Genomic DNA, 25,958 nt, shown 5'->3' on the forward strand with positions numbered 1-25,958 from the left:
TAGATCCAACATAGTTGAAAGCTTCTGTTCGCTTTGATATGGGGAAAGGTTTGGGCTTTATATGTCAGCAAAAACTTAACTTAGCTTGAAAAATAAAGAATATATTGCCTTGTTTTTCCCCCAAAAGAAGAAACGTTGCTTGGGCATAGAAGTCTTTGTTAGCTCAGTTCTGCAGCCTCATTTCCTCCAAAGAGTGAGATAGGCAGCTGGTAATGAACATCTGGAACTTGGGCTCTTTTCCTCTGGAGTCATCATTAGTCCTTGTCCTCCTCTTATGACTTGGTTGTTTCTTCTCTCAGGAGAGACAATGCACAAATTGTCTTTGGCCTGCTCTTCCTTGGCTTTACTTCAGGAAGATAATAGTATTGTTGCATAATAAATATGAAAAATGTCTTCACTGTTGAAGGAAGCAAGAGTGGGGGAATTTTGATACATGCATATATGTATGTATCCCACCTTTACTGTTTTATAAATGACTCAAGGTGGCGAACATAGCCAATACTCCTTCCTCCTTTTATTTTCCCCACAACAATTGAGCTAGCAATTGAGTTCCCCAGGCTTATGGTCCTGGGGGATTTCAATTTGCCTTCGCTCGGTGAACACTCTGATGAGGCGCAGGAGTTCATGGCTTCCATGACAGCCATGGGCTTGACCCAGGTAATTCGGGGCCCTACCCACTCAGCGGGTCACATGCTTGACCTCGTATTCCTCTCGGAGCAGTGGACTTGTGATCTTGGTCTGAGGGGTAATGAGATCATACCCCTGTCGTGGTCAGACCACTGCCTACTGAGGCTTGACTTCCGGAGACCAAACCCCCACTGTAGGGAGGAGGAACCGACCAGGTGGTTCCGCCCCAGGCGACTGATGGACCCCTTGAGGTTCCAGACGGAGCTTGGGGTTATTCCTGACTCTCTCGCCCACAGTCCGGTGGAGACTCTGGTTGCTGCCTGGCACTCGGCAGCATCGGAGTCTCTTGACCGGATTGCGCCACTACGGCCGCTCCGAGGTGGCGGATCCTGGAGACCTCCTTGGTTTACCGAGGAGCTCCGGGAGAGGAAGCGCCAGAGGAGACGCCTAGAGCACCTATGGAGGTCTGATAAATCCGAATCGAGCCGAGCACTCTTAACAACTTGCACCAAGGAGTACATCAGGGCACTTAGGACAGCAAAAAGATCGTATATTGCCACCTTGGTTGCGTCCGCTGAGTCTCGTCCAGCCGCCCTGTTTAGGATAACCCGTTCCCTCCTAAATAGGAGGGATACGGGGGAGCCCTTGCAGGGCAGGGCTGAAGACTATGTCCAGTTCTTAGCGGACAAAGTTGCTCGGTTTCGGTCGGATTTGGACTCCACCTTTGTAGATCCAGCCGAGGCACAGGAGGACAATTTGGCAGACCATCGCTGGGTTGAGTTTCAGGATGTTGCCCCCGGGGACATGGACAAGGCCATGAGAGCTGTGAGTGCCTCCACTTGTGTACTGGACCCGTGTCCCTCCTGGCTGGTTGCCAACGGCGGAGAGGTGACACGGGGCTGGATCCAGGTGGTCGTTACCGCCTCCCTTCGGGAGGGGATCTTCCCCGCCGCACTTAAAGCGGCGGTGGTGAGACCCCTCCTGAAGAAACCATCTTTGGATTCAGCCGTTCTTAACAATTATCGTCCAGTCTCCAACCTCCCCTTTGTTGGGAAGGTTGTTGAGAAGGTGGTGGCCTCCCAGCTTCAGCGGTCCTTGGAGGAAGCCAGTTATCTTGACCCATTCCAGTCCCGCTTCAGGCCTGGTTACAGCACAGAAACCGCTTTGGTCGCATTGACCGATGATCTCTGGAGAGCCAGGGATGGAGGCCATGCCTCCATCTTGGTTCTCCTTGACCTCTCGGCGGCTTTAGATACCATCGACCATGGTATCCTTCTGCGACGACTGCGGGAGGTGGGGGTGGGAGGTACTGTTTTGCAGTGGTTCTCCTCCTACCTCTCGGACAGGTCGCAGTCGGTGTTGGTTGGGGTGCAGAGATCGACCCCTAGGCCCCTAACATATGGGGTGCCGCAGGGTTCGGTCTTGTCCCCCCTACTATTTAACATCTACATGAAACCGCTGGGCGAGGTCATTCGGAGGCACGAGATAAGATACCACCAATATGCGGACGATACCCAGTTGTATCTGTCCGCCCCGTGCCAACTCAATGAAGCGGTGGACGTGATGAACCGGGGTCTTGAAGCCGTTAGGGACTGGATGAGGGCTAACAAGCTTGTAATCAACCCGGAAAAGACCGAGTGGCTGTTGTGTTTCCCTCCCAATAATTTGGCTAATGTTCCATCACTCAGGCTGGGGGGCCAAATATTATACCCCTCAGACAGGGTTCGCAACTTGGGAGTACTCCTGGACCCACAGCTGACCTTTGATCACCATCTGTCGGCTGTGACCAGAGGGGCATTTGCCCAGGTTCGCCTGGTGTGCCAGTTGCGACCCTACCTGAACCGGGAGGCTCTCACAACAGTCACTCGTGCCCTTGTGACCTCTAGGCTGGAATACTGCAACGTGCTCTACATGGGGCTGCCCTTGAAGAGCATCCGGCGACTTCAGCTAGTACAGAATGCGGCCGCGCGAGTGATTGTGGGTGCACTCCGGTTCGCCCACATAACACCTATCCTCCGTGAGCTGCGCTGGCTACCTGTTGATCTCCGGGTGCGCTTCAGGGTGCTACTTACCACCTATAAAGCCCTCCATTGGTAGTGGATCTGGGTACTTGAGAGACCGCCTCCTGCCAATTACCTCCTTGCGACCTATTAGATCACACAGATTAGGCCTCCTCCGAGTTCCATCCGCCAGTCAGTGTCGACTGGCGACTACGCGGAGGAGAGCCTTTTCAGTAGTAGCTCCGACCCTTTGGAACGATCTCCCCGTGGAGATTCGTACCCTCACCACCCTCCAGACCTTCCGCACAGCCCTCAAGATCTGGCTATCCCGTCAGGCCTGGGGTTAAAGATTATAATCCGTCCCCTCCCGAATGATGAATGTTGCTTCTATTTTTAATTACGTACTGTTTTATATGTCATTGTGTGTACTCCCTTCCCTATACGTTGTAAGCCGCCCTGAGTCCCCTCAGGGAAAAGGGCGGCCTATAAATAAATTTATCTAAAAATCTAAAATCTAAAAATCTACAACAAAAGCCCTGTGAGATGAGTTGGGTTGAGAGATTGTGACTGGCCTAAGGTCACCCAATAAGGTGGGACTAGAACTCATAGTCTCCCAGTTTCTGGCTTGGTTCTATAGAGCTCTTCAACTTCTTTGTTTGCATAGATGAATATGAATTTGTCTACCTTCTAATTTTTGCTATCATTAAACTTTAGTCCTATTTTTAAAAGCCATTGTTTAAGTAGCCAATCAGGACTTTTGATAGGAAATATTATGTAAGAAGATGGGAAAGGAAAAAATAGCTAAAATAGCATTTAGATTTATTTACCGCTTCCCAGTGCTTTGCAACCCCTCTCTAAGCGGTTTATAGAGTCAGCATGATTTGGGTTTTATTTTACTGACCTCGGAAGTATAGAAGGCCGAATCAACCTTGAGCCGGTGAGAATTGAACTGTGGGCAGTCAGCAGAAGTAGGCTGCAGTACTGCATTCTAACCACTGTGACACCACTATCTTAAAATAGTATATATTCCCTTTTTTTCTAATGAAGATTGACTGTCTATGGTGGGAATCTTTGTATTTGTTCATTCGTATTTACCATTTTTCCACCATTTCTGAACCCATCTCAACTGCTAGGTAAAAGAAGTGCAGAATTTCAGATCTAACTGTAGGCCAGTACTTAGAGGATGGCAGAGTTCCATATTTCTGAGATAGCATTGGTTAGACAAAGTTGTCTGTATTTTATAATTTTTAAACAGTAGCAGCAGTTCCTTTCTACTTTATATGTCCAACTAATAAAAATATGAAATTATGTATGTATGTATGTATGTATGTATGTATGTATGTATGTATGTATGTATAAGAGTTTATGATATTCAGCTTATCTAGAAAATGGCAGGTTAGAAAGGCTAGTTTATGGTGTATGTTGCAATTTTCTTTGCAATAAGGTGTTAGAGCATTGTTTCTCTTTTTAAACAGAACTTTTTTATTTTTCTTTAAAAAAAACACAAATATGTCATTTGTCAATCATTAAAACATTGAAGTACAATTTTTTTTTTGTTGTGTGTACCCCTCCCTCCCTCCACCCCCCCACCCCCCCCTCCTCCTTCCCCCCCCCCCCCCCGACTTCCCAGAACCCGTACCCGGTATGGATTTTTAACTAACACAGTCTAAAATCTATTGAGAAAAAGGAAATAAAGAAATTAATGACATTCTAGATTGACCTTAGCTTCTTCTTACTGAACTAACTTTTAACAGTTTAAATCATTTCTGATCTTAAGCATAGGCTAACTGGAATTTCTTAGTCCCGTATTTATTTTGTATATAGTCAATCCATTTTTTCCAGTCTCGTTTATATCTCTCATTTGAATGATCTTTGAGATATGCCGATATTTTAGCCATTTCAGCTAAGTTTGTTACTTTCAATGTCCATTCTTGGATTGTAGGCAATTCTTCCTTCTTCCAATATTGCGCCACCAACAGTCTTGCTGCAGTTATCAGGTGCAAAGTCAAATTGGTCTCTACCACTGTAAAGTCAGTACATATACCTAGTAAAAATAACTGAGGACTAAACTTTATCCTTCTTTTAAAAACATTTTGCATGACCCACCATATTTTTATCAAAAATGCCTTAACCTTTTGGCAAGTCCACCATATATGATAATATGTAGCATCGAGAGAACCACACCTCCAACATTTAGGCTGAACATTCGGATACATAGAAGCCAACTTTTTAGGATCTAAATGCCATCTATAGAACATCTTGTAAAAATTTTCTCTCAGATTTTGAGCTTGTGTAAATTTCACATTTCTTACCCAGATTCTTTCCCATGTATCCAACATTATTGGTTCCTCAATATTTTGAGCCCATTTTATCATACAATCTTTAACTAATTCTGTTTCTGAATCCATCTGTATTAATACATTATATATCCTCTTTATATGCATTAAGCTTTGATCTCTTATTTGTTTAAACAGATTATCCTCAACTTGAATAAAACCAATTTTTTGATCTATTTTCCACCTAGCCTGTAATTGCCCATACTGGAACCATGTTTGAACTACCTTCTCCTCTTTTAATACCTCTAAAGATTTTAATTGTAATACCCCCCTTTCCGAGGTAAGAAGCTGTCTGTAAGTAATTCTGTCCTGTTTTTGTGCTGTATTCATATTTTCAATTGCGTGTCTAGGAATTGCCCACATGGGTATCTTGTCATTTAATTTATATTGGTATTTCTTCCAGACCCGCAATAAAGCATTTCTTAAAATATGACTTTTAAAGTTCTTATCCAATTTTTTGTTGAATAACAGGTAAGCATGCCAACCAAATAGCAGATCGTGTCCCTCAATGTTCAATATTCTATCATTGGTTAAGTGAATCCAATCACTAATTACAGATAATGCCACTGCATCATAATATAGTTTTAAATTAGGTAGTTTCAATCCTCCTCTCTCACGTGCATCTTGCATTATTTTCATCTTTACCCTCGGCTTCTTTCCTGCCCACACAAATTTGTTAATACCCTTCTGCCATTCTAAAAGGTTCGCATCTTTTTTTAGTATAGGTAACATTTGGAAGAGAAATAAAAATTTTGGTAGAATGTTCATTTTCACTGCCGCTATCCTACCCAGCAAAGATAGGTGCAATTTCTCCCATTTTTTCATCTCTGTCTGTATGCTATGCCAAAGTGGTTCATAATTATGCTTATATAATTTCCCATTTGAAGTTAAAATGTTAACTCCAAGATATTTGACTTTTTTAACTACCTCACATCCTAGCATCACTCCTAATTCTTCCTTTTGTTTAATATTCATATTTATAGCTAATATTTTGGTTTTTCCTAAGTTTATTTTAAAGCCCGACACTTGACCATATTGATTAATCATATTCATTAAAACCATACTGGATTCCTGCGGTTGTTCCAATATTATAACCAAATCATCCGCAAAAGCGCGGACTCTATATTCTTGCTGCCTAATCTTGATCCCTTTTAAACCATCCAAGCCCCGTATTTTATTCAACAATACTTCCAAAGTTATAATAAACAATAATGGGGACAAAGGACAGCCCTGTCTTGTACCTTTTCCAATTTGAAAAGAGTCTGTTAGACTTCCATTGACTATGATTTGTGCTGTTTGCTGTTGGTATATTGCTTTAATTGACTGTAAAAATTATCTCCTATCTGCATTTTTTGCAATATCATCAACAGAAATTGCCAGTTAACTCGATCAAAGGCCTTCTCAGCATCCAAAAATATAAACGCAGCAGGGATCTGGTTGTTCTTTCCCAAATATTCTAATGCATTAATAATTAATCTAACATTACTTTTCATCTGTCTCCCTTGTATAAAACCTGTTTGGTCCGTATGTATCAATTGTTGAGTGACCAACATTAACCTATTTGCTAATATTTTAGTAAAAATTTTATAATCTACATTCAGTAATGAAATAGGTCTATAATTTTTGGGTTGAGTAGTATCCTGATCTTCTTGGGTATCAAAGATATAAACGCTGTCTTCCAAGATGGAGGGACTTTACCTTCCGTTTGAATCATATTAAATAATTCTCTAAGAGGTTCTACCATTTCTAACTGTAAGTTTTTATAGTAAACCGCTGTCAAGCCATCTGTACCTGGTGCTTTCCCTGACTTTAATTGCTTAATTACCTGCAGGATTTCCCCCGAGGTTATTGGTTGATTCAATTTTTGCCTGTGTTCTTCTCTAACTGAAGGTATTTTCTCTTTGTCTAAATATTTATCTATGTCTAAACCATTAATTTTATCCCCTTTATACAGTTCTGTAAAAAATTCCCAGAAAGCCTTTTGAATCTCTTCCTGTTGAAACACCTCCTTCCCTCTGTAAATCAGTTTAGATATAAACTTAGATATATATTACCCAAATCTTTCTTTGACATTATGGATGATTTTGAATTGAGAGACATTTGGCGAGAAAGAAATGCAGAGGAATATGACTTCACTTTCTTCTCGGACAGGCATCAATCCCTTTCAAGGATTGATTTTATCCTAACCACTAATGATTTGCTTTCTAGGGTCAAGAAAACAAAGATTGCAGCTAGGGTCCTTTCGGACCACAACCCAGTTTGGATGGAGTTGGGAAGGGTAGTGCAGGCAAGAAGGTCTTGGAGATTGAATGAAAACTTATTTAGATATGAAAAGTATATTAATGATTGTAAAAAATTACTATCTGAATATTTTGTTTTGAATATGAATAAGGGTACATCTATGGAATTTGTATGGGACGCAAGCAAAGCGTATATGAGAGGAGTTTTGATGAATATAAATAAAACACATAGAAATAAGCAAGGGTTAAAACGAACAGAACTGGAAGAGGAAATTAAGAGAAAAGAGCTGGAGTTAACAATGAACCCAGATGATACAAAGGTTAAGGAAGCTATTAACATATTAAAATCTCAATTTGACATGTTGATCTCTGACCAGGTGGCTACTAATCTATTATATGCAAAACACAATACTTTTTGTAATGCAAACAAACCTGGCAGATGGTTAGCTTATCAGATTAGGAAAAAAAGGAAAACTCGAAATATATCTAAACTGATTTACAGAGGGAAGGAGGTGTTAGAGCATTGTTTCTCAACCGTGGCCGCTTGAAGATGAGTGGAGTTCAACTCCCAGAATTCCCGAGCCAGCCACATTGAGAAACAATGTGTTAGAGGTTCTTTGTAGATCAATCTTTGTGATCCTTGTAAGTCCGTGGGTGATAGTGTCAGTTTTTCTAGCTAAATATGTGAAAGAGAGGAAGCCAAACAGTCACTCAAGAATCTTTGTTGGAGGCATCTTAGTGGTAGCGATGGTTTTGTTTCTCTATCTTTTTTCTCTTTCTTGCCTTCCGTTATCCAATATGTCCAGTGACATTGATCTGAAAGAAAGGTAAAAAATCAGATGGGACTTGATGCTAGAATAGAGAAAAGTGTATGGTTTGATAGGAAGATATGTGCCCTTTTTTTTTTCAAATTTGGGACACAATAAGGGACCGAGCAAGAACCCTGGTCCTTCCCCAAATTGCTTCATTTCAGAAAATGTAAGAAATATTTTTTCTTCCTCCAAAAAAGTAAAATGCAGGTAGTCCTCCACTTACAACAGTTCATTTAGTGACTGTTCAATGTTACAACAACACTGAAAAAAGTGACTTATGTCCATTTTTCATGCTTAACAAGCATCGCAGCCTCCCCATGATCACATGATCAAAATCCAGCCACTTGGCAACTGACTCATATTTATGACAATTACAGTGTCCCAAGGTCATGTGATCCCCTTTGGTGACTTTCTGACAAGCTAAGTCAAGAGGGAAGCCAGATTCACTTAACAACCGTCTTACTAATTTAACCACTGCATTGATTCACTTAACAACTGTGGCAAGAAAGGTCATAAAATGGGGCAAAATTAACAACTGTCTCACTTAATTAACAACAGAAATTTTGGGCTCAATTGTGGTCACAAATCAAGGACTATGTGTATAGAAACAAGAAACAAGAAGGATATAGTGCCACAGAAGCTTCTCTCATAAATAGTAACCATTCACTTCCATGTGAAGAAATAAACCATGCAAACTGAAACCATCATTGAGGGTGGAGTGACTTCTAGCACCAGGGATTTCCAAATTTAGAGAATTGAAAGTCCTGCAATGTACAGAATTCTGCCCAGTTTTGCTTCTTATTACAGTAAGATTGGACTTCTGGGAACTGGTGAAGGGTGCATATTGTTCTGTTACTCTCTGCCTTCTATTTATAGAAGAAGGTTCCTGTAACAGTAATTGTGTGTGTGTGTGTGTGTGTGTGTGTGTGTGTGTTTTTTCCAGGCTCTCTACAAGGGTGAAGGTGATTGTGTCTCTTTTTCTCTGGTAGTTGTGGCTCTGATTTAGCACAATCCATTGTAAGAAAGTATGCTATTTGTGGCAAGGGTGATTTGTCTCTCAGGATGACAGTGGAATGTAGAAGATCTTGTCTTGCTGATATTATGGTATGTGGTGTCAATTTCTGGGGCTTCCTTTTTCTTTTTCTTTGTAAATTTTCTTGTTTCAGGCTGTACTGAATATCAGAGATCCTTGTAAAGATGTAAGGCACTGTTAAAGGTCCCCCACTCCCCACATATACATTATTGCAAACAACAACAACAACAACACTTCACCCCATTCTTTCCCCTTTTTGTTGCTAAGTGAAATAGTTGTTGAGTGAATTTTGCTCCATTTTACGACCTTTCTTACCACAGTTGTTAGGTGACTAATCACAGTGGTTAAGTTAGAAACACATTTGTTAATTGAATCTGGCTTCCGCATTGACTTTGCTTGTCAAAAGTTCCCAAAAGATGATTACTTGAACACTTCAACAGTCATAAATATGAACCAGTTGCCAAGCATTTGAATTTTGATCACATGATCAAGGAGATGTTGCAAGATTGTAAGTGTGAAAAATGGTCGTAAGTCACTTTTTGCAGTGAGGTGGTAACTTTGAACAGTCACTAAATGAACTGTTGTAAGTCAAGGACTACGTGTAATTTTGTTAAGATGCTTAAGATAGTTGGCTTTCAAGCATATGGAAATATTGCACAGTTGTTTATACTAAGTAAAACTGTAACAGAACATAACAAAAGAAAACAAAAATATCTTGATATGAATTAACATTCTTGAAAAAATGTTTTGGAAGCATAAACCAGTTTTGGCAAGCATTCAACTTTTTAAATCCTGTAGTATTCTCTATTCGTGCTATTATCAAGATCTGATTTTTCAAAGGAATGTAAGTGTACAGTATATCTACGTTCTATGTGTGTAATATGCTATCAGATCTGGGCTGCAGAAATCTGGATGGCATCGATGGCAATAAAGTATTGAATTTGAATTTGAATTTGAATTGATTTTATTTGTAGGCCGCCCTTTTCCCTGAGGGGACTCAGGGCGGCTCACAGAAAACCAGGGAGGGGGGAATACAGCACTAAGACGACAACACATAATAAAATAATAAGCAACATGCATACAACATTCGGGCGGGGTAATGGTCCTTATCCCCAGGCCTGACGGGTGAGCCAGTTCTTCAAGGCTGTGCGGAAGGCCTGGACGGTGGAGAGGGTACGAATCTCTACGGGGAGCTCGTTCCAAAGGGTCGGGGCCGCTGCTGAGAAGGCCCTCCTCCTTGTGGTTGCCAGCCGACATTGGCTGGCCGATGGAATGCGGAGGAGGCCTAACCTATGAGATCTTATAGGTCGTAGGGAGGTAATTGGCAGAAGGCGGTCTCTCAAGTATCCAGATCCACTGCCATGTAGGGCTTTATGGGTGATCAATAGCACCTTGAAGCGCATCCGGAGATCGACAGGTAGCCAGCGCAGCTCGCGGAGGATAGGTGTAATGCGGGTGAATCGGGGTACACCCGCGATCACTCGCGCGGCTGCGTTCTGCACTAGCTGAAGTCGCCGGATGCTCCTCAAGGGCAGCCCCATGTAGAGCACGTTGCAGTATTCCAGCCTAGAAATCACGAGGGCCCGAGTGACTGTTGTGAGGGCCTCCCGGTTCAGGTAGGGTCGCAACTGGCGCACCAGGCGTACCTGGGCGAATGCCCCCCTGGTCACAGCCGCTATATGATGGTCGAATGACAGCTGTGAGTCCAGGAGGACTCCCAAGTTGCGAACCCTCTCTGAGGGGTGTAAAATTTGACCCCCCAGCCTGAGTGTTGGATTAATGGCCAAATTTTTGGGAGGAAAACACAACAGCCACTCGGTCTTTTCTGGGTTGAGCACAAGCTTGTTAATCCTCATCCAGTCCATGACGGCTTCAAGCCCCCGGTCCATTACGTCAACCGCTTCATTGATTTGGCACGGGGCGGACAGATACAATTGAGTATCGTCCGCGTATTGATGGTATCTAATCCCGTGCCTACGGATGATCTCTCCCAGCGGTTTCATGTAAATGTTAAATAGTAGGGGGGATAAGACCGAACCCTGCGGCACCCCATATTTCAGGGGCCTTGGGGACGATCTTTGCCCTCCCACTAACACCGACTGCGACCTGTCCGAGAGGTAGGAGGAGAACCACCGTAACACGGTGCCTCCCACTCCCACCTCCCGCAGTCTTCGCAGAAGGATACCATGGTCGATGGTATCGAAAGCCGCTGAAAGGTCGAGGAGGACCAGGATGGAGGGGTGCCCTTCATCTCTGGCTCTCCAAAGATCATCCATCAATGCGACCAAGGCGGTTTCAGTGCTGTAACCGGGTCTGAAGCCTGACTGGAAGGGGTCTAGGTAGTCTGCTTCCTCCAAGGACCGTTGGAGCTGGAAGGCCACCACCTTCTCAACAACCTTCCCCAGAAAGGGGAGGTTGGAGACCGGGCGGTAGTTGTTAAGGACAGCTGGATCTAGGGATGGCTTCTTCAGGAGGGGTCTCACCACCGCCGCCTTCAGTGCGGCGGGGAAGTTCCCCTCCCGAAGAGAGGCGGTTACAACCGCCTGGATCCAGCCTCGTGTCACCTCACTGCAGTTAGAAACCAGCCATGAGGGACACGGATCCAGGGCACAGGTGGAGGAACTCACAGCTCTCATGGCCTTGTCCACATCCCCGGGGATAACCTCCTGAAACTCAACCCAGAGCTGTTGAACTTGGTCCCCCTGAGTCTCGGCTGGAACTGCGGGTGTGGAGTCCAAGTCCGTCCGAAACCGAGCAATTTTGTCCGCTAAGAATTGGGCATATTCTTCAGCTCTGCCCTGCAAGGGTTCCCCCGCCTCCCTTTTGTTCAATAGGGAGCGGGTTATCCTGAACAGGGCGGCTGGGCGGGACTCAGCGGATGCGACCAGGGAGGCTATGTGTGATCTTTTAGCTGCCCTAAGTGCCCTAGTATATTCCCTGGTGCAGGTGGTTACCATTGCTCGGTTCGATGCGGACTTGTCGGACCTCCAACGGTGCTCTAGGCATCTCCTCCGGCGCTTCATCTCCCGGAGTTCCTCGGTGAACCAAGGGGGTCTCCGGGATCCGCCGCCTCGGAGGGGCCGCAGTGGCGCAATCCGGTCGAGGGCCTCTGACGCTGCCGAGTGCCACGCAGCAGCCAGAGTTTCTGCCGGACTGTGGGCGAGAGTATCAGGAATAACCCCAAGCTCTGTCTGGAACCTTACTGGCTCCATAAGACGCCTGGGGCGGAACCACCTGGTCGGTTCCTCCTCCCTACAGTGGGGGTTTGGCCTCCGGAAGTCGAGCCTCAGTAGGTAATGGTCTGACCACGACAGGGGTATGATGTCACTCCCCCTCAGACCAAGATCACACATCCACTGCTCCGAGAGAAATACGAGGTCAAGCGTGTGTCCCGCTGAATGGGTTGGGCCTCGGATTACTTGAGTCAAGCCCATGGCTGTCATGGAAGCCATGAACTCCTGCGCCCCATCAGAGTTTTCACCGAGCGACGGCAAATTAAAGTCCCCCAGGACCATCAGCCTAGGGAACTCAATTGCCAGCTCGGCTACTGACTCGAGGAGCGAGGGGAGGGCTGCTGCAACGCTGTTGGGAGGCAGGTACGTTAGCAGCAAACCCACTTGACCCTTGAGGTCCAACTTTAACAGCAAAGACTCACACCCGACAATCTCCGGAGCAGGGACCCTACGAGGAACTAACGACTCCCGGATAACAACGGCCACACCCCCACCCCTTCCCTGGGCTCTCGGCTGATGTAGCACCTGAAATCCTTCTGGGCACAGTTCTACAAGGGGGACTCCTCCCTCTGGGCCCAGCCAGGTCTCAGTAATACATGCCAGGTCTGCCCTCTCGTCTAAAATTAAGTCCCGGACGAGAGGTGCTTTATGTACAACAGACCTGGCATTTAGCGACAACAGCCTGAGACCAGGGTCCTGATTACTTGCGCCATCTGGTCTTGGAGTGGGGCTCCTAGGGCCGGAAGGAGGGATCTCTGTGATGTAGCGAACCCTCCTTCCCCGGTAATGGCCTGCCCTAGAGTCCCCGCCGTATCTGCCCCTCCCTGTCACGACCGCAATACCCCGACCCTCTCCCGTGTCTTTAGTCCCCTCAACCACCCCCATAGCCCCCGCAATTCCCGGCAGGTCCTCCGAATCAAGCACACTCATTTATACACTCAAGCAGTCCCCACGTAATAATTAAAACACATAAAAATACAAGAATCATAGGGTAATAAAAGTGGGATCATCCAATTCACACATACAATCACATGCACTCACCATACCATTTAAAAGTTTGCGCAGTGTGCGTAGATCTTGTAAAAAAGTATATCTAGAAGGGGAAGTAGCCTTTCTTCCCTTCTTATGTAGTTGGGAAGATCCCAAAAGTCCAGGCGACTAAAAGAAATCGTCAAAGATGTTAAAGTCCGATTTGTCAATAATGTCAGTAGAGGCAGAGTCTGGGTAATTAAGATGGTTGCCCTGGGACGATGAGGGGTAGTGTTAACCAGATGGATACAGTTAGTTCGTACGTGAAGAAGCCCAACAGATGTAATTATAGATGTAATTATAGGAGGGGTGGGTAGGTGGTAATTAAAGAGATGGTAAAGATGGTAAAGATGGTAAAAATGATGAAACCAGCCAAAAGATGGAGGAAGTGTCGGTAATGGCCACTGGAGGGAGTCAGAGGTCCACATATGCTGCCTTTCCGGAGCAATGGTGTCCAATGCAAGATGATCCGGTGGACGATTTTGCCTAACGTGGCCCTCCTGAGGCAGCAGCAGCAACAGGTGGTACCCAACACAACAAAGGGCTTGTCGTTGAAATCCTGGGATCACAGTCCAGGTGGATAGATGATAAATAAAACGTTGCAGAGCCCAGTGAAAGCAGCGGCAAAACACAAAGGGGATGCCGTGCCAAGGGGAAAGAAAGCAATCAGCAGGGCCGCAGTACAAAGCAACAAAGTTGCGGTGGGGGTAAAGAGCTAGTCCTCCAGTCCAAGCAGGCACTTCCATACAGCTCCCTGCCCTCTGTTCAGGGCACAAATCAAGCCTCCCAAGGTAGCGGGGCAGCCTCTTGAGACAGTGGGGCCAAAGCCACCGCCATTCGTACAACGCCGCCACCGCCGCCGCCCAGCTGTTCGAAAGGGAGCAGTCAATAGGACCGTAGTGCAAAGCACCTGGGTTGCGGTGAGGGTAGAGAGTCAGTCCCCCAATCCAAACAGGCACTTCAAGGCATGAATCAAGCCTCCCAGGGTAGCGGGGCAGCCTCCTGAGGCAGCGGGGCCGAAGCCGCCGCCGCAACGCCGCCACCGCCGCCGCCCAGCTGTTCGAACGAAAAATCACCAGGGGAGGTAACGCCGTCCAGGAGCCACCTAAAGGCAGCCCCCTCCTCAAATAATTACCTCCCCGGGAAGCCTGGATGTTGATCACTTGCAAGGACCCCTCCGTTGTCATGTTCGGGGTCCTGGTCGTCTGGAATTTATCGCTATTATTTTTCAATAACCGGAGCGTTGGAGCTCGGCGGCCATTCCCATTCTCACGCATGCGCAACAATCCCCATTCTCACGCAAAAACAATCCCTTCTTTATTCCCATCTAGAGGTAATCTGGATTTTTGCATTTTCCAATTTCTTGATAGCTGTATGTTTGTTTGGTTGTTTTTTTAAAAATCAGAGGTAAATTGCTTTCCCATTACATATATTTTGTAATTCTGAACTATTTTTATAACATTATATTGGTTCAATGTTTCCCAAGTAACATATTATGCTACACATGGAGATATGGTTCAATATCAGATCCACTTACAATTAATATTCTTTCTAAATCTGCTGGATCAAAACTTCCTGGATAACATGATCATTGAGAGCATCATTTCATAATTATGAGAGTTGAAGTCTGATAGAACTGCTTGACTCTCTCTGTTGTATCACTCTAATGTGTCTGCTTCTGCTGCTAAGGGGGAATGTAACCCTTTTGGGTAGTCATTGTGGTATATAATTAGGGATGAGCTATGCTAATCCTCCATGCTTCCTCTTCTCTGCAGAATTTCCTTTGCCACCACCACCGCCTCCAGGAGAAGAGATAGTGGTGGTCCCAAACAACAATGCATTCCCTCCGCCACCTCCCCCATTTGAGGAACCACCTCCTCCATTTGAAGAACCATTTCCCCCTGCTCCAGAAGAGGTCTTTCCTTCCCCTCCTCCCCCTATGCTGGAGGAAGAATCCATGTTTCTGACTGGCTTGCCTGTTTCTCAGGTGAGTCCTCATATAAGATAATGGAAAGCAGGGAAAGACATATTGGGGAACTATTTTTCCATAGTTATCTTGTTCCTACTATGCTTTAGATGTTTGGGCTCCGGCGCGTGCTGGGATAGAATCTAATAAATGAGCAGAAAGTCCCAAGGATGTCTTAAATGGACATGTCTGTTAAAATGAAGTGAGAAAGGAAGGGGGTATGTTTGTAAGCAAAGCAAGTGCTCCCCCCAATATTCCTTATGCTCTGCAATAATTAAAATGGAATTTTAATTGCCGTTCTGCATGAGTTTTTAAATGTCTTTGGATACCACTGTACTTTGTGCAGATACACATTGCATAGTTTATTTATAGTAGTGGTGTGGTGTTTTCCTCAACCATACACATATTTCTGGGATTTATGGGGAAAAGGAAAACTTATATGCTGAATGATTGTCCCCTAAGCAATATCAGTCACCTTTCAAGCATCTGAGATTTGATCTGGTTTTGGCCACATTCTGCAAGCACCTCTTGAAAACTGTTGTTTGTTTGAAATGGAGCTTTGACTGTGGAAGTAATGCGAATTAAGAATGAATTGCTCATTACTAGGACCCTGCTTGGAAATCTTTCCCTTTTGTTCTAGTGTTGACTGACAGAGTGGTTTATGGGTTTAGTAACCTCCCTCAACATGTACCTACCTTTCTTTTCTATTGTGGCAGGAGAAGGACCGTGGAAAGTTGAGCAGCATTGATCTGGAGATTGATTCTTTGTCCTCAATGCTGGATGACATGGAAAAGAATGACCCTTTCAAAACCCGGGTAAGCTGCAGTACAGGATGGCCTTTCCAAAGCTAACTTAAATTGAGATAGTCAGCGAACAGAGGCCCAGCCAGCATGACTAAACAGTTTTCCAAAAGCATTCTGCAAAAAAGAAAGAAAAGTATTTTAAGGAAAACATGAGCTTAGGATACTTTGTTGGATAGGCTAGCTTTCTGTGTGAAGATGATTTTTTAAAATATATAATAGAATGTTTATGCAAGTGGCATCTTTAATCAGAAATGGCTATGCCATCACTTGACTAACTGTGCAAAAATTAGGTGCAAGACCTTGGGTTTGGGGGAAAGAAAGCAGTGGTTCAGGTTTTCTATACTTGACTTTGAGATGAAAAATCTATGTAAGAAAAAAAGACATTCAAACGAAATCTCAGTCTGGGGTAGCTATACTTATGTTTGTCAAAAAAAGACTTTGGTGTGAATGTATGGGCAAATGGGTGGTAGTCACCCATTCCTTTGTTCTTCCTCTGGATGCTGAAGCTAAGATAGATTAACATAGTCTGAGTGGGATGGAAGTGGCGATTGTTATATTGACTTTTTCTTCTGATTACCTTTCAGCTATCTTCAGGGCCTATATTTCCAGCAAATGTAGGTTTTGCTTCTAGAAGCTCTGTAGAAACTGTAGCTCCAACTAAAGACAGTCCAGTTCCTATTACCCAGGCTGCATCCGGTCCCAGTGGAAACTCTATGGCCAAACAGCCAGAGGAAACGGCTCCTGTTCCTCCACCATGGGTAGTAGCCATGAAGCAGCGTAAAGACTTGTCATCATCGGTGTCACCTGCTCCTCCGCCCGCTACATCAGTTCCTAAATTCACTGCATCTCTTCCTGCTACGGGTCCAAGATTTGTACCTAAACCAGCTCCTGTGCCTCCCCCAACTTTGCCGAAACAGCCTGCTTCATTTCCTGCACAGTCTCACTTCCCAGCCCCTTTGGGCACAGGCTCAGCTCCGAAGCCTCCGCCTCAGCCTCCCACTTTCGCTTATGCACAACAGCGAGAAAAACCGCAAGTCCAGGAGAAGCCATTTCCTACTGGGCAGCCATCTGCCCCACGAGAAATGGTGAGGATGCAAATCTGTACATGAATAAAGAATTAAAGAGTGGCATACAAACAAAACAGGATAGCCTGTTAATTAATGTCCCTGTGTCAAAGGCAGGTGATTTTTGCTTACTCCAAATCCGTAGGGAATATGGGGCTGATATCACCTGAATAGCATTTTTGAGGGTTGTTGATTAAGCAAAGTAGGTGTGTTCAGTTTATTAGAGGTGTAACATTTATTTTGCTTTATATCTTAAGGGGGGGAAGCCCCCAAATCTTGATAGTTTTCTGTCAAATATTTTTAGTATAATATGGGGTAGGTAGGTTCTGAAAAAAAGTGAGGTGCGATTGGCAACTCTTGAACTGTGGACTGTCCATCTCTGCTTCATACATAGACCTCAAATCAGACCTGCTTAAGTACTTTAGTCTTTAAAACTGGAAAAAGAGCCTTAATAGGATTTCAGAATTTGGCATCAGTGCATTTTTACAGAACCAAACCCTAATGGGTTCTTTATTCTTGTCTCAGTGGCAGGTACATTCCTATGCATGGTATTTTTTGTTGTTAGTTATGAAGTCGTGTCCGACTCATTGCAACCCCATGGACAACATTCCTCAGCCTTCTTGTCCTCTACCATTCTCCAGAGTCCATTTAAGCTCACATCTACTGCTTCAGTGACTCCATCCAGTTACTTCATTCTCTGTCATCCCCTCCGTCTTTTGCCCTCAATCTTCCCCAGCGTTAGGCTCTTCTCCAGTGAGTTCTTTCTTCTCATTAGGTGGCCAAAGTATTTCAGTTTCATCTTCAGGATCTGGTCCTCTAAAGAGCAGTCAGGGTTGATCTCCTCTAGGACTGACTGGCTTGATCGCCTTGCAGTCTTCGCCAAGAAGTCTTTTTTTAAAAAAATCCAGACAATAATTGCATTTTATACATGCATGTACATTTATTTCTTAGTTTTATATGTTTATAATATAGCTTTTCTTTAAAGTACATATATTCTACTTTTTGTGGTGAAGGGGTGAAAAAGAATGTAGACTGAATAGAAAGGGTAAATGGTACAGGAATTTCTTCATTAATCAATAATATTAAAGAAAGTGCGAATTGATCTTGAATATATGTTCCAGAATGTGGGGTGCTTAAAAGTTGGAGATTGCACTTATCTCAGTTAATCTTCTTTATTTGTCCAGCGCAACCCCATATTTCCTCCAAATGTTGGATCAGATCCACCTAGGAGCAGCTCTGCTCTGACCATGAAGGAAGTAGAGGAGCTGGAGATGTTAACCCAGAAGCTCATGAAGGACATGGATCATCCACCCCACGCTGAAGCCTCCACTTCTGGTCTGTGTGGGCGTGTGAATTTTAGGGGGGGTTAGGAGAGAGAGGGACTAGAATCTATTTGCTCCTTTTAGCAGTTTAATATAGAGGTGGGAAATTTTCTTAACTTTTTGATCCCTAGGAAACCTTCCAAAAAAGGCCTACTTTTGCAATCATGCAAGAGCAGATAAAGTCTAGAGGGATTAATATTGTACTTACGTAAATATCTTCTCAGACTTTTTTCCTCTTTTCTTCCCATTGAAGAATTGTGTGGTTTGTGCAGTAAGGCACTATCTCGGACTCAGCCTGCAGTCCGGGCCTTGGACCAGCTCTTCCATGTTGAATGTTTCACCTGCTTCAAATGTGAGAGACAGTTGCAGGGGCAACAGTTCTACAATGTGGATGAAAAGCCTTTCTGTGAAGAATGCTATGCGGTGAGCAAAATAGTGGGGAAGGATAAGGCAGCCAATCATGGAGACTTGGGAGAGGGGAGAAGCAGTGTGATGCCTTTTGTCTTAGCAGTGCACAGCCTGTTTCCATGGGCTCATTTTGAGGAATTATACTGTCAGCTGATGAGAGCCACCTGTGTGAATTGTGTGATGACCTTTTACGCTAGCTTGATAGGCCTTGGCCAGTTGTTTATTATTATGAGCGGAAGCAGATTCCAGATAAATAAAAATACAAAGTTTGCCTATGTTGGCTAGAAGTTGCAGCCAACTTAACTGAAGGACCTCAGATTATGAAAAGCAGTCTGTATGAATCATGGTTTGCAAAGTTCCAAAGCCAAGGTGTTGAAACGTTTGGGCCCAAAATGTATATTCAGTGTGAGTTAACTTGAGTACTAATCTGAGAAACACCCACATTTTTCCTTCTCTGCTCCCACATAGTTCTTAGTTTTAGATATCACAGGGTGGGCCACATGAGAAGCTCAACCACAGAGAATGGCCAAATCTGTGGAAATGTTTAAAGTACATACAAAGATGTGTGCATGCTCAAATTAACTGTGAATAACCAATCAATTTCACCTGATAGAAAATTACTTTCACAAGAGGAGGCCGTAGGAGAAAATTTCAAGAGTTTAAGCATTATTTCTGGAGTTTTCAAATCAGATGAATGAGAAAGCCAGTGCATTGTCCTGGCATATGGAAGATTAAAGTCATTAAAATAATCTCAATCTAAGGTTGAGTTGATTTTCTTCACAGTTCCTCTTCTTGACTGTTAATCTGGTTGAATTAAGTTGGCTAATGTTGATGGCTTTGTCCTACCAGAGAAAGAAGTAATGCTCTCAACTGGAGCAGATATGCTTCCTTTCTGATCTGCTTTTTGTTCTTCAGGGCACCCTAGAGAAATGCTGTGTGTGCAACCAAACAATCACAGACAGGATGTTGCGGGCCACTGGTAATTCCTACCATCCTCAATGTTTCACATGTGTGGTGTGCCACAAACCCTTGGAAGGGGCATCCTTCATTGTGGATAAAGCCAACCAGCCACATTGTGTTGATGATTATCACAGGTATGTCCCCTGAGTTTCATGTTCTCCGCTCTGGCCATGGTGATCTTCTGTTGCCCTGAAGCTTGGATTTGACCAAGCTGAGTGTCTGAATCTCCTGTATTTTTTTCTTCTGCGCTTGCAGAAAATATGCTCCTCGCTGCTCAGTATGTGCTGAGCCTATCATGCCAGAACCTGGGAAGGATGAGACTGTTCGTGTGGTGGCCCTGGAGAAGAATTTCCACTTGAAATGTTACAAGTGTGAGGTGAGCACCTTCTACCTTTTTCCTCCCCTCTTCTCCTGGATGTCGGCATTTAGTCTACCTTGCTGATTTCTTTCTCTGTTAATCTTTCAGGATTGTGGGAAGCCCCTGTCCATTGAAGCAGATGACAATGGTTGCTTCCCTCTGGATGGCCATGTGTTGTGTAGGAAATGTCACACCACACGTGTCAAAGCTGCTGTCTGAGGATCTTGAATCAGGAGATGCTCTCAATGTATTCCTCCTGCCCAAAGTAGCAGATCTGATCTTTTGTATGCTTTTTCTTATGACTCCTCCTTAGGATCATGAACGCATTTTGCCTGTTTGGCAATATCCCTCCCTTTTCATGAAGGGCTCCTCCACTTCTTTTTTAAAAATATGTATCGCTTACAATACAAGGTCTTAAGTCCTCACTTTCTGGCTTGGAAACTTACCTTGCTATAAGCCTTTCGGTCTTACTGAGTAATAAAGTAGTCCTGGAACAAAAGGCTGGATTCTTCCAACCTGCTTTTTCTTTGTGGAGCTTTGCCCTGTCCTCTGTTCAAATGTGGAATGTAAATTACTATTTTATATCTTATTTTAGAGACAGAATATACATTTCACTGCTGGCTTGTTTTCTGTACTGGACTCGCTTGCCAAGATGCTTCCCTGTGTCAGCAGGAAAACTTTTTGTTCCTGAGTTAATGGACCAGTTTTCTCCATGTGTTTCCCCAATCAAGGTGGTTCCTCTTTTTGTGTGTGTGAACGTGTGATACTTTGGTCTAATCACTTCTGCACTGCACACTATTCAAAGGGCTACTTATTTGTTTACAATGGGCTTTTTGGAGTTTATTGTGAAGCTGGCATAGTGGTGTAATCAGGAGTTGTCCTTCCTCAGCCATTGTTTTGCATTAATAAAGTTGTGCAGTTTTTACCCCCTGTTGTCATTCCAATTATTTATTTTTATAAACAATTCAAGGCGGCAAACATATCTAATGTTCCTTCTTCCTCCTATTTTCCCTACAACAACCCTGTAAGGTGATTTCGGCTGAGAGCGAGCAAAAGTCAGCCAGAGTTCTTGTGTTACAGTACCAGAAGTCATCTTTTCTTTCAAAGCACCAGGCTTCTTCTCTTCTGCCTTAAAGACCATGTAGAACAATGGCCCCCAAGGTTCTCTACAAAGGTAGAGAAAGGTATTTCCATGGATTGGAGGGGACATAATTTTGTGTGCTGCCTGTATACCATGGGTGGGGCTCTGCTTGTTTGTGCGGCCCAGTTGCTGGCATGCCATGAGTTTGAAGATCCCTGATGTAGAAGAAGGAAAGTAGGCTTGGTCTTTTAAATTGCCTTTGCAGACAGAAAGGCCTGTGCATTCACTTTCTGACTTCATTTCTTTATTCAATTAAAACAGTGGTGCAAGATAGCTTTTCTAAGAGAGGGAACCTTCGGCAATGCATTTCTCTTTGGAGGGTATTTCTCTTTCATTTCTCTTTCATTTCTCTTTGGAGGGTATATTCTGCTTAATCTGCAGACTGGACATCCACAAAAATTATACTGTACACAAAGTCATAAATTTACCACCAATGAATTTCGTCTTTCAATTTCATACTACAGTTTGGGAAGAGAGCAAAGTTGGTGGAGGCACAAACTGAAACAAGAATTACTGCTGCTGTTGTAGCATTTAGCTTTGGTTGCTGTTCTGGAAGCCTTCTTCAAATCACATTTCTAATCACAAGACATCCTCAGAAATTTTAATTTTTTAAAATTTAATTAAGAAAAAAACCTTTTACAAATGTCATTCTTTCTTAGTGTAAAACCTTTGTTGAGGAATAGTAAAAGTCTTAATCCATATCAGGTCGAAATACATTATGGGCCAGATTGTCTCCATTTCTTTGCCTATCAGTTTGTATATAAACATGGCTATTAAAAGGTTAGCCATGATGTTATAATTACCTTGAAATTTGCTTGTTTTTGTTAGTGGCTCAAATCTTAGCAATTTCCCAAAATATAAAATATTGTTTTAGATTGCTGCAGAGAACCATGTAAAGTTGAGGTTTATGTATATCGTGGGACTGACAGATGTGTTGCTACTTTGCCTTGGCTTGTAGTACTCAAAAACCTTTTTTTTAGTTGTACAGCAGCCTGTGTGAAAAATAATTAGGCGCCATTGGCTTAGCTTATTGAATATTGCTCTTGTGTGGTATTCTCACAACCAATTTTGTTGAAAAATTGAAATTGTTGGTCAGTGTACCCTAATAGTTTTTCAACAAAGGGGGACAAACAGCTCTGTAGTGTTTTGCAACCAAATGAGAAGCTGCCAGATGTATCAGTAAGCTTACTTGGTGTGCCTTAGGTTAAGGCTGGATTTTGTACGGATTTGTTTCGTACAAATGTAGGCAAGAACATTTGGTTTTGGCAAATGTTCTTGCCTACATTTCATGCTTGCATAATCTTCCTTAGACCTCTGTTTAAAAAGTGGAAGTCTTTTTTCTTATGTAAAAGAGCCACTTTTACAGTAAGTACAGAATGTGATCTGAAATGGAAATTAACACCAATGAATCCACAGAAGTATTTTCATGTCCATTTGCTTCTGTATATTTTCTCCCCAATCTCCAATGTTCTTAAAACTCATTCCTTGCATTTTGATCTGACATGTATTTTAACTGGCACAACCCACTAAGATTTACAATCTTTTTAAAAAAAATCTTGAGAAGTCTTTCTCGAAGATGGCTCTATTAAAGCACTTGATGTTACTAAAACACCTTGTAGTGACTGGTGTCCTGCGTGTAAATAGTGTATCTCATGGTGTTTTCTCCAACAACTCTTCTTTCACTAGGACTTTGCTGTAGAACCTTGTCTAGGGCCATTGTTTTGATGCTGCATGCTTGAACTTTCTTTTGATAGAGTAGGTGGAATACTTGCTTGCTATACCCTGATATAGAAACAAATACCATCTTCACTGCCACTCACAAGTGCATGTGTGGATATTGAACTTACACAATAAAAAAGCTGGTGTGTTATGAAGCAAATCACCAGCTTTCAAGATCATCTTGGGTTCTACAGAAACTTACTTGGAAAATTAAAATGTCAAGTGCCTATGCTACAGAGCTTGCTTCGTAAAATTTGCATCTCATCAGAAAAACACAATGGTAAACTTGGGTGGATAATTGCTACCTTGGAGGGTTGTAAAGGGTGAAATGAGCACCATCTCTTTAGTTTCGTTTCTTATAAAGGCAAAGTTTTGAGATTAGCTATTCCCACTGAAGGATGCATGAACATATCTTCCCAATATGAGCCTTTTTCACTGAATATTGATAGTGTACACACACACACACACAGAGTGTCATATGACCAGAAAAGGTGTGGAACCCCTGAGCTAAGAGATCAGATCAAAGGTATTGTAAAGGGGTCAGAGTTTGAGCTCATACTGAATTAGATTTTACACTAAAGAGCAACAGTGATTACAACGAAAACTGAAGAAAGTGATAGGACACCACTTTCCTAAATATCAAGGCAGTTACAGAAGGCACCTCAGCAAATGCAACAAGATCTCTCTTTTTTGCTTCATAACTTTGTTATTTTTCATTTCCTGCCAAAAGATACCTTATGTATCCTTCAAATGTTCTCCACCTGCTAGCTGTGCTGTAGTTTATGGTTTTCTAGGGGACTGGAGACTAAAACATGATGAACGGTTGCAGGAACCGGGCATGGCTAGTCTAGTGAAGAGAAGGACCAGGGGAGGCATGATAGCAGTGTTCCAGTATTTGAGAAGCTACCATAGAGAGGAGGAAGTTGGGCTGTTTTCCAAAGTACCTGAAGGGCCAGACAAGGTATAATGGATGGAAACTGAACAAAGAGAGATTCAACCTGGAAATAAGGATAAATTTTCTGACAGTGAGAGCAATCAACCAATAGAACATCTTGCCTTCAGACCTTGTGGGAACTTCATCACTGGAAGCTTTCAAGAGGAGACTGGACTCGCATCTGTCAGAAATGGTGTAAGGTCTGCTTAGGCGAGAGGTTGGACTAAATGACCTACAAGGTTCCTTCCAACTCTTAATCTAAAATCTAAAATCATGTGCACCTAAGCTACATAGACTCTTCCTGTCTTGTATTTATGGTTCCACGCAATCTCTATGTGGCTCTAATATTCATAAAGTATTCCCATTCTTCCAGTTCTTGGTAATGCTATACACTACATAAAACATTTACAAAACATTTCTTAGGTTTTTTAGCGTTTTCTTCTAACATGTGCACAAAACCTACTTTTCCCTTCTGTGATGGTTTTAATAGCCAACTTTGAAAAATAGAAATGGTCATGAGCCAAAAACTCTGATCTGCGTTATGAGTTTATTTACAGAATCATATCTACAACATATGATTGATCCAGGTCTGGGTTTTCTCCCTTATGCCACCCCTTCCTGATATTTTAAATATATAAGCAGATCCTCAACTTGAGGAAAAAAACCTCCCAAGAGCAAGGGCTAGTTTGCTTTAAACAAGCCTTTTCTGCTCTAAGGAGTAGACTGCAGAGAGAGAGGGAGGGAGGGAGGGAGGGAGAAACCTTATATACAAAGGAACATCAACTTGGACAAAAGATGAGCACTAACCCACTAAATCAGCGGTCTCCAACCTGGGCAATTTAAAGACTTGTGGACTTCAACTCCCAGAGTTCCTCAGGAAAGCTGGCTGAGGAACTCTGGGAGTTGAAGTCCACAAGTCTTAAAAGTTGCCAAGGTTGGAGACCCCTGCACTAAATGACAAGGATAGGTGTTCGTGCTCTCTGCAAACAATACTGTAATAAACATCTGGCCACAAGCATCTGGAGCCTAGAGTTTGCTGCAGAAAAAGTCCTTTCCAGGTAGGTATGGTTTTACTTCAGTGTTTCCTTACAGTGGCATGTTACGTCCTCAATAGTAGCTGTAAAGTATGTCAAGCCAGAAGCCTCTGCAATAGTGGAAGAGTGAAAGAAGAGAAGGCAACATCTGCTTTTGAAGCATGTGCTGTTTTCTGGTTTCCTGTGCAGGAAGTTCTTTCCTGTTCTAGGCTACTCAGCCCCAACCTGTGCATCGCATTTCAAGGTGCAGCTGTTCGCCTCTGGCTTTTGATTCGCAGGAGGGCTGCCACAGGGTCCCTTTTTTAAAATCTTCTGCAAAATGGAATGGCAGCAACTCTTGCTGGGCACCTGGCATGTTTCACTCCTTGAATCCCTGGATGCTGCACAGGATTCGCTTCTGGTGGCCAGGAAGAATCACCCCCATTTGCTTCAAGTCCCTTAAAATCACACGGATAAGGAAAAAGATTAGTCACTGAATTGCTAGAGGAGAGGGGCAAGTTAGACAAAAGGACCATTTCCTAGAGTGATGGCATCCATGGAAGGTAATCCTCCCCTCCCCACTTGCTTCTCCAGTTCTATTGAATAAATAAAATAAATAGAAAATGATTTCTCAAGATCCATTCTTCAGAAAATGACATGAAAAATGGAACTTAATTTAATTAAATTAATCCATATTTTGCAGTGGCTGAAGATTTTCTAATGAACCCAAAATGCTTCTTAATGCTACTCAAAAGGGAAATAGGGGTGCAAAACTTTAAATAGCTAATTTTTTTCTCGTCTTATAATAGACCATTGTGTGTCATTGTATTACAGCATGGTTCTAATTTAAATCTATAGAGGCAATATTTTATAAGGCCTGTACATAAATGTCCCATATCTCTAAGGTCTGCATCCTACAAATTAGATATTTGCAAAAATTATGTTTGTGTAACAATTTCT

General features: G+C 43.3%; 2 protein-coding genes across 3 annotated transcripts in view; one reads left to right on the plus strand and one right to left on the minus strand.

The window, feature by feature from the left end:
* ZYX (zyxin) overlaps nucleotides 1-21,116 on the plus strand; it is a 34,268-nt gene extending 13,152 nt beyond the window's left edge. For both annotated transcript variants that reach the window (XM_032213567.1, XM_032213566.1), the window contains exons 3-10: nucleotides 15,086-15,297; nucleotides 15,993-16,091; nucleotides 16,664-17,164; nucleotides 18,328-18,478; nucleotides 18,719-18,888; nucleotides 19,789-19,967; nucleotides 20,089-20,209; nucleotides 20,300-21,116. In XM_032213567.1, coding sequence (XP_032069458.1) covers nucleotides 15,086-15,297; nucleotides 15,993-16,091; nucleotides 16,664-17,164; nucleotides 18,328-18,478; nucleotides 18,719-18,888; nucleotides 19,789-19,967; nucleotides 20,089-20,209; nucleotides 20,300-20,410 — 1,544 coding nt within the window. In that variant the 3' untranslated portion in view covers nucleotides 20,411-21,116. The remainder of the gene's footprint in view (nucleotides 1-15,085; nucleotides 15,298-15,992; nucleotides 16,092-16,663; nucleotides 17,165-18,327; nucleotides 18,479-18,718; nucleotides 18,889-19,788; nucleotides 19,968-20,088; nucleotides 20,210-20,299) is intronic.
* A 3,777-nt stretch (nucleotides 21,117-24,893) lies between these two features.
* The window catches only part of EPHA1 (EPH receptor A1), a 78,310-nt gene continuing 77,245 nt past the window's right edge, over nucleotides 24,894-25,958 (minus strand). The window contains exon 18 of the mRNA XM_032213565.1: nucleotides 24,894-25,456. Within this exon, the coding sequence (XP_032069456.1) occupies nucleotides 25,378-25,456 (79 nt within the window). The 3' untranslated portion in view covers nucleotides 24,894-25,377. The remainder of the gene's footprint in view (nucleotides 25,457-25,958) is intronic.

The sequence above is a fragment of the Thamnophis elegans genome, chromosome 3 (genome assembly GCF_009769535.1).
Source record: "Thamnophis elegans isolate rThaEle1 chromosome 3, rThaEle1.pri, whole genome shotgun sequence".
In the NCBI taxonomy this organism is placed as follows: domain Eukaryota; kingdom Metazoa; phylum Chordata; class Lepidosauria; order Squamata; family Colubridae; genus Thamnophis; species Thamnophis elegans.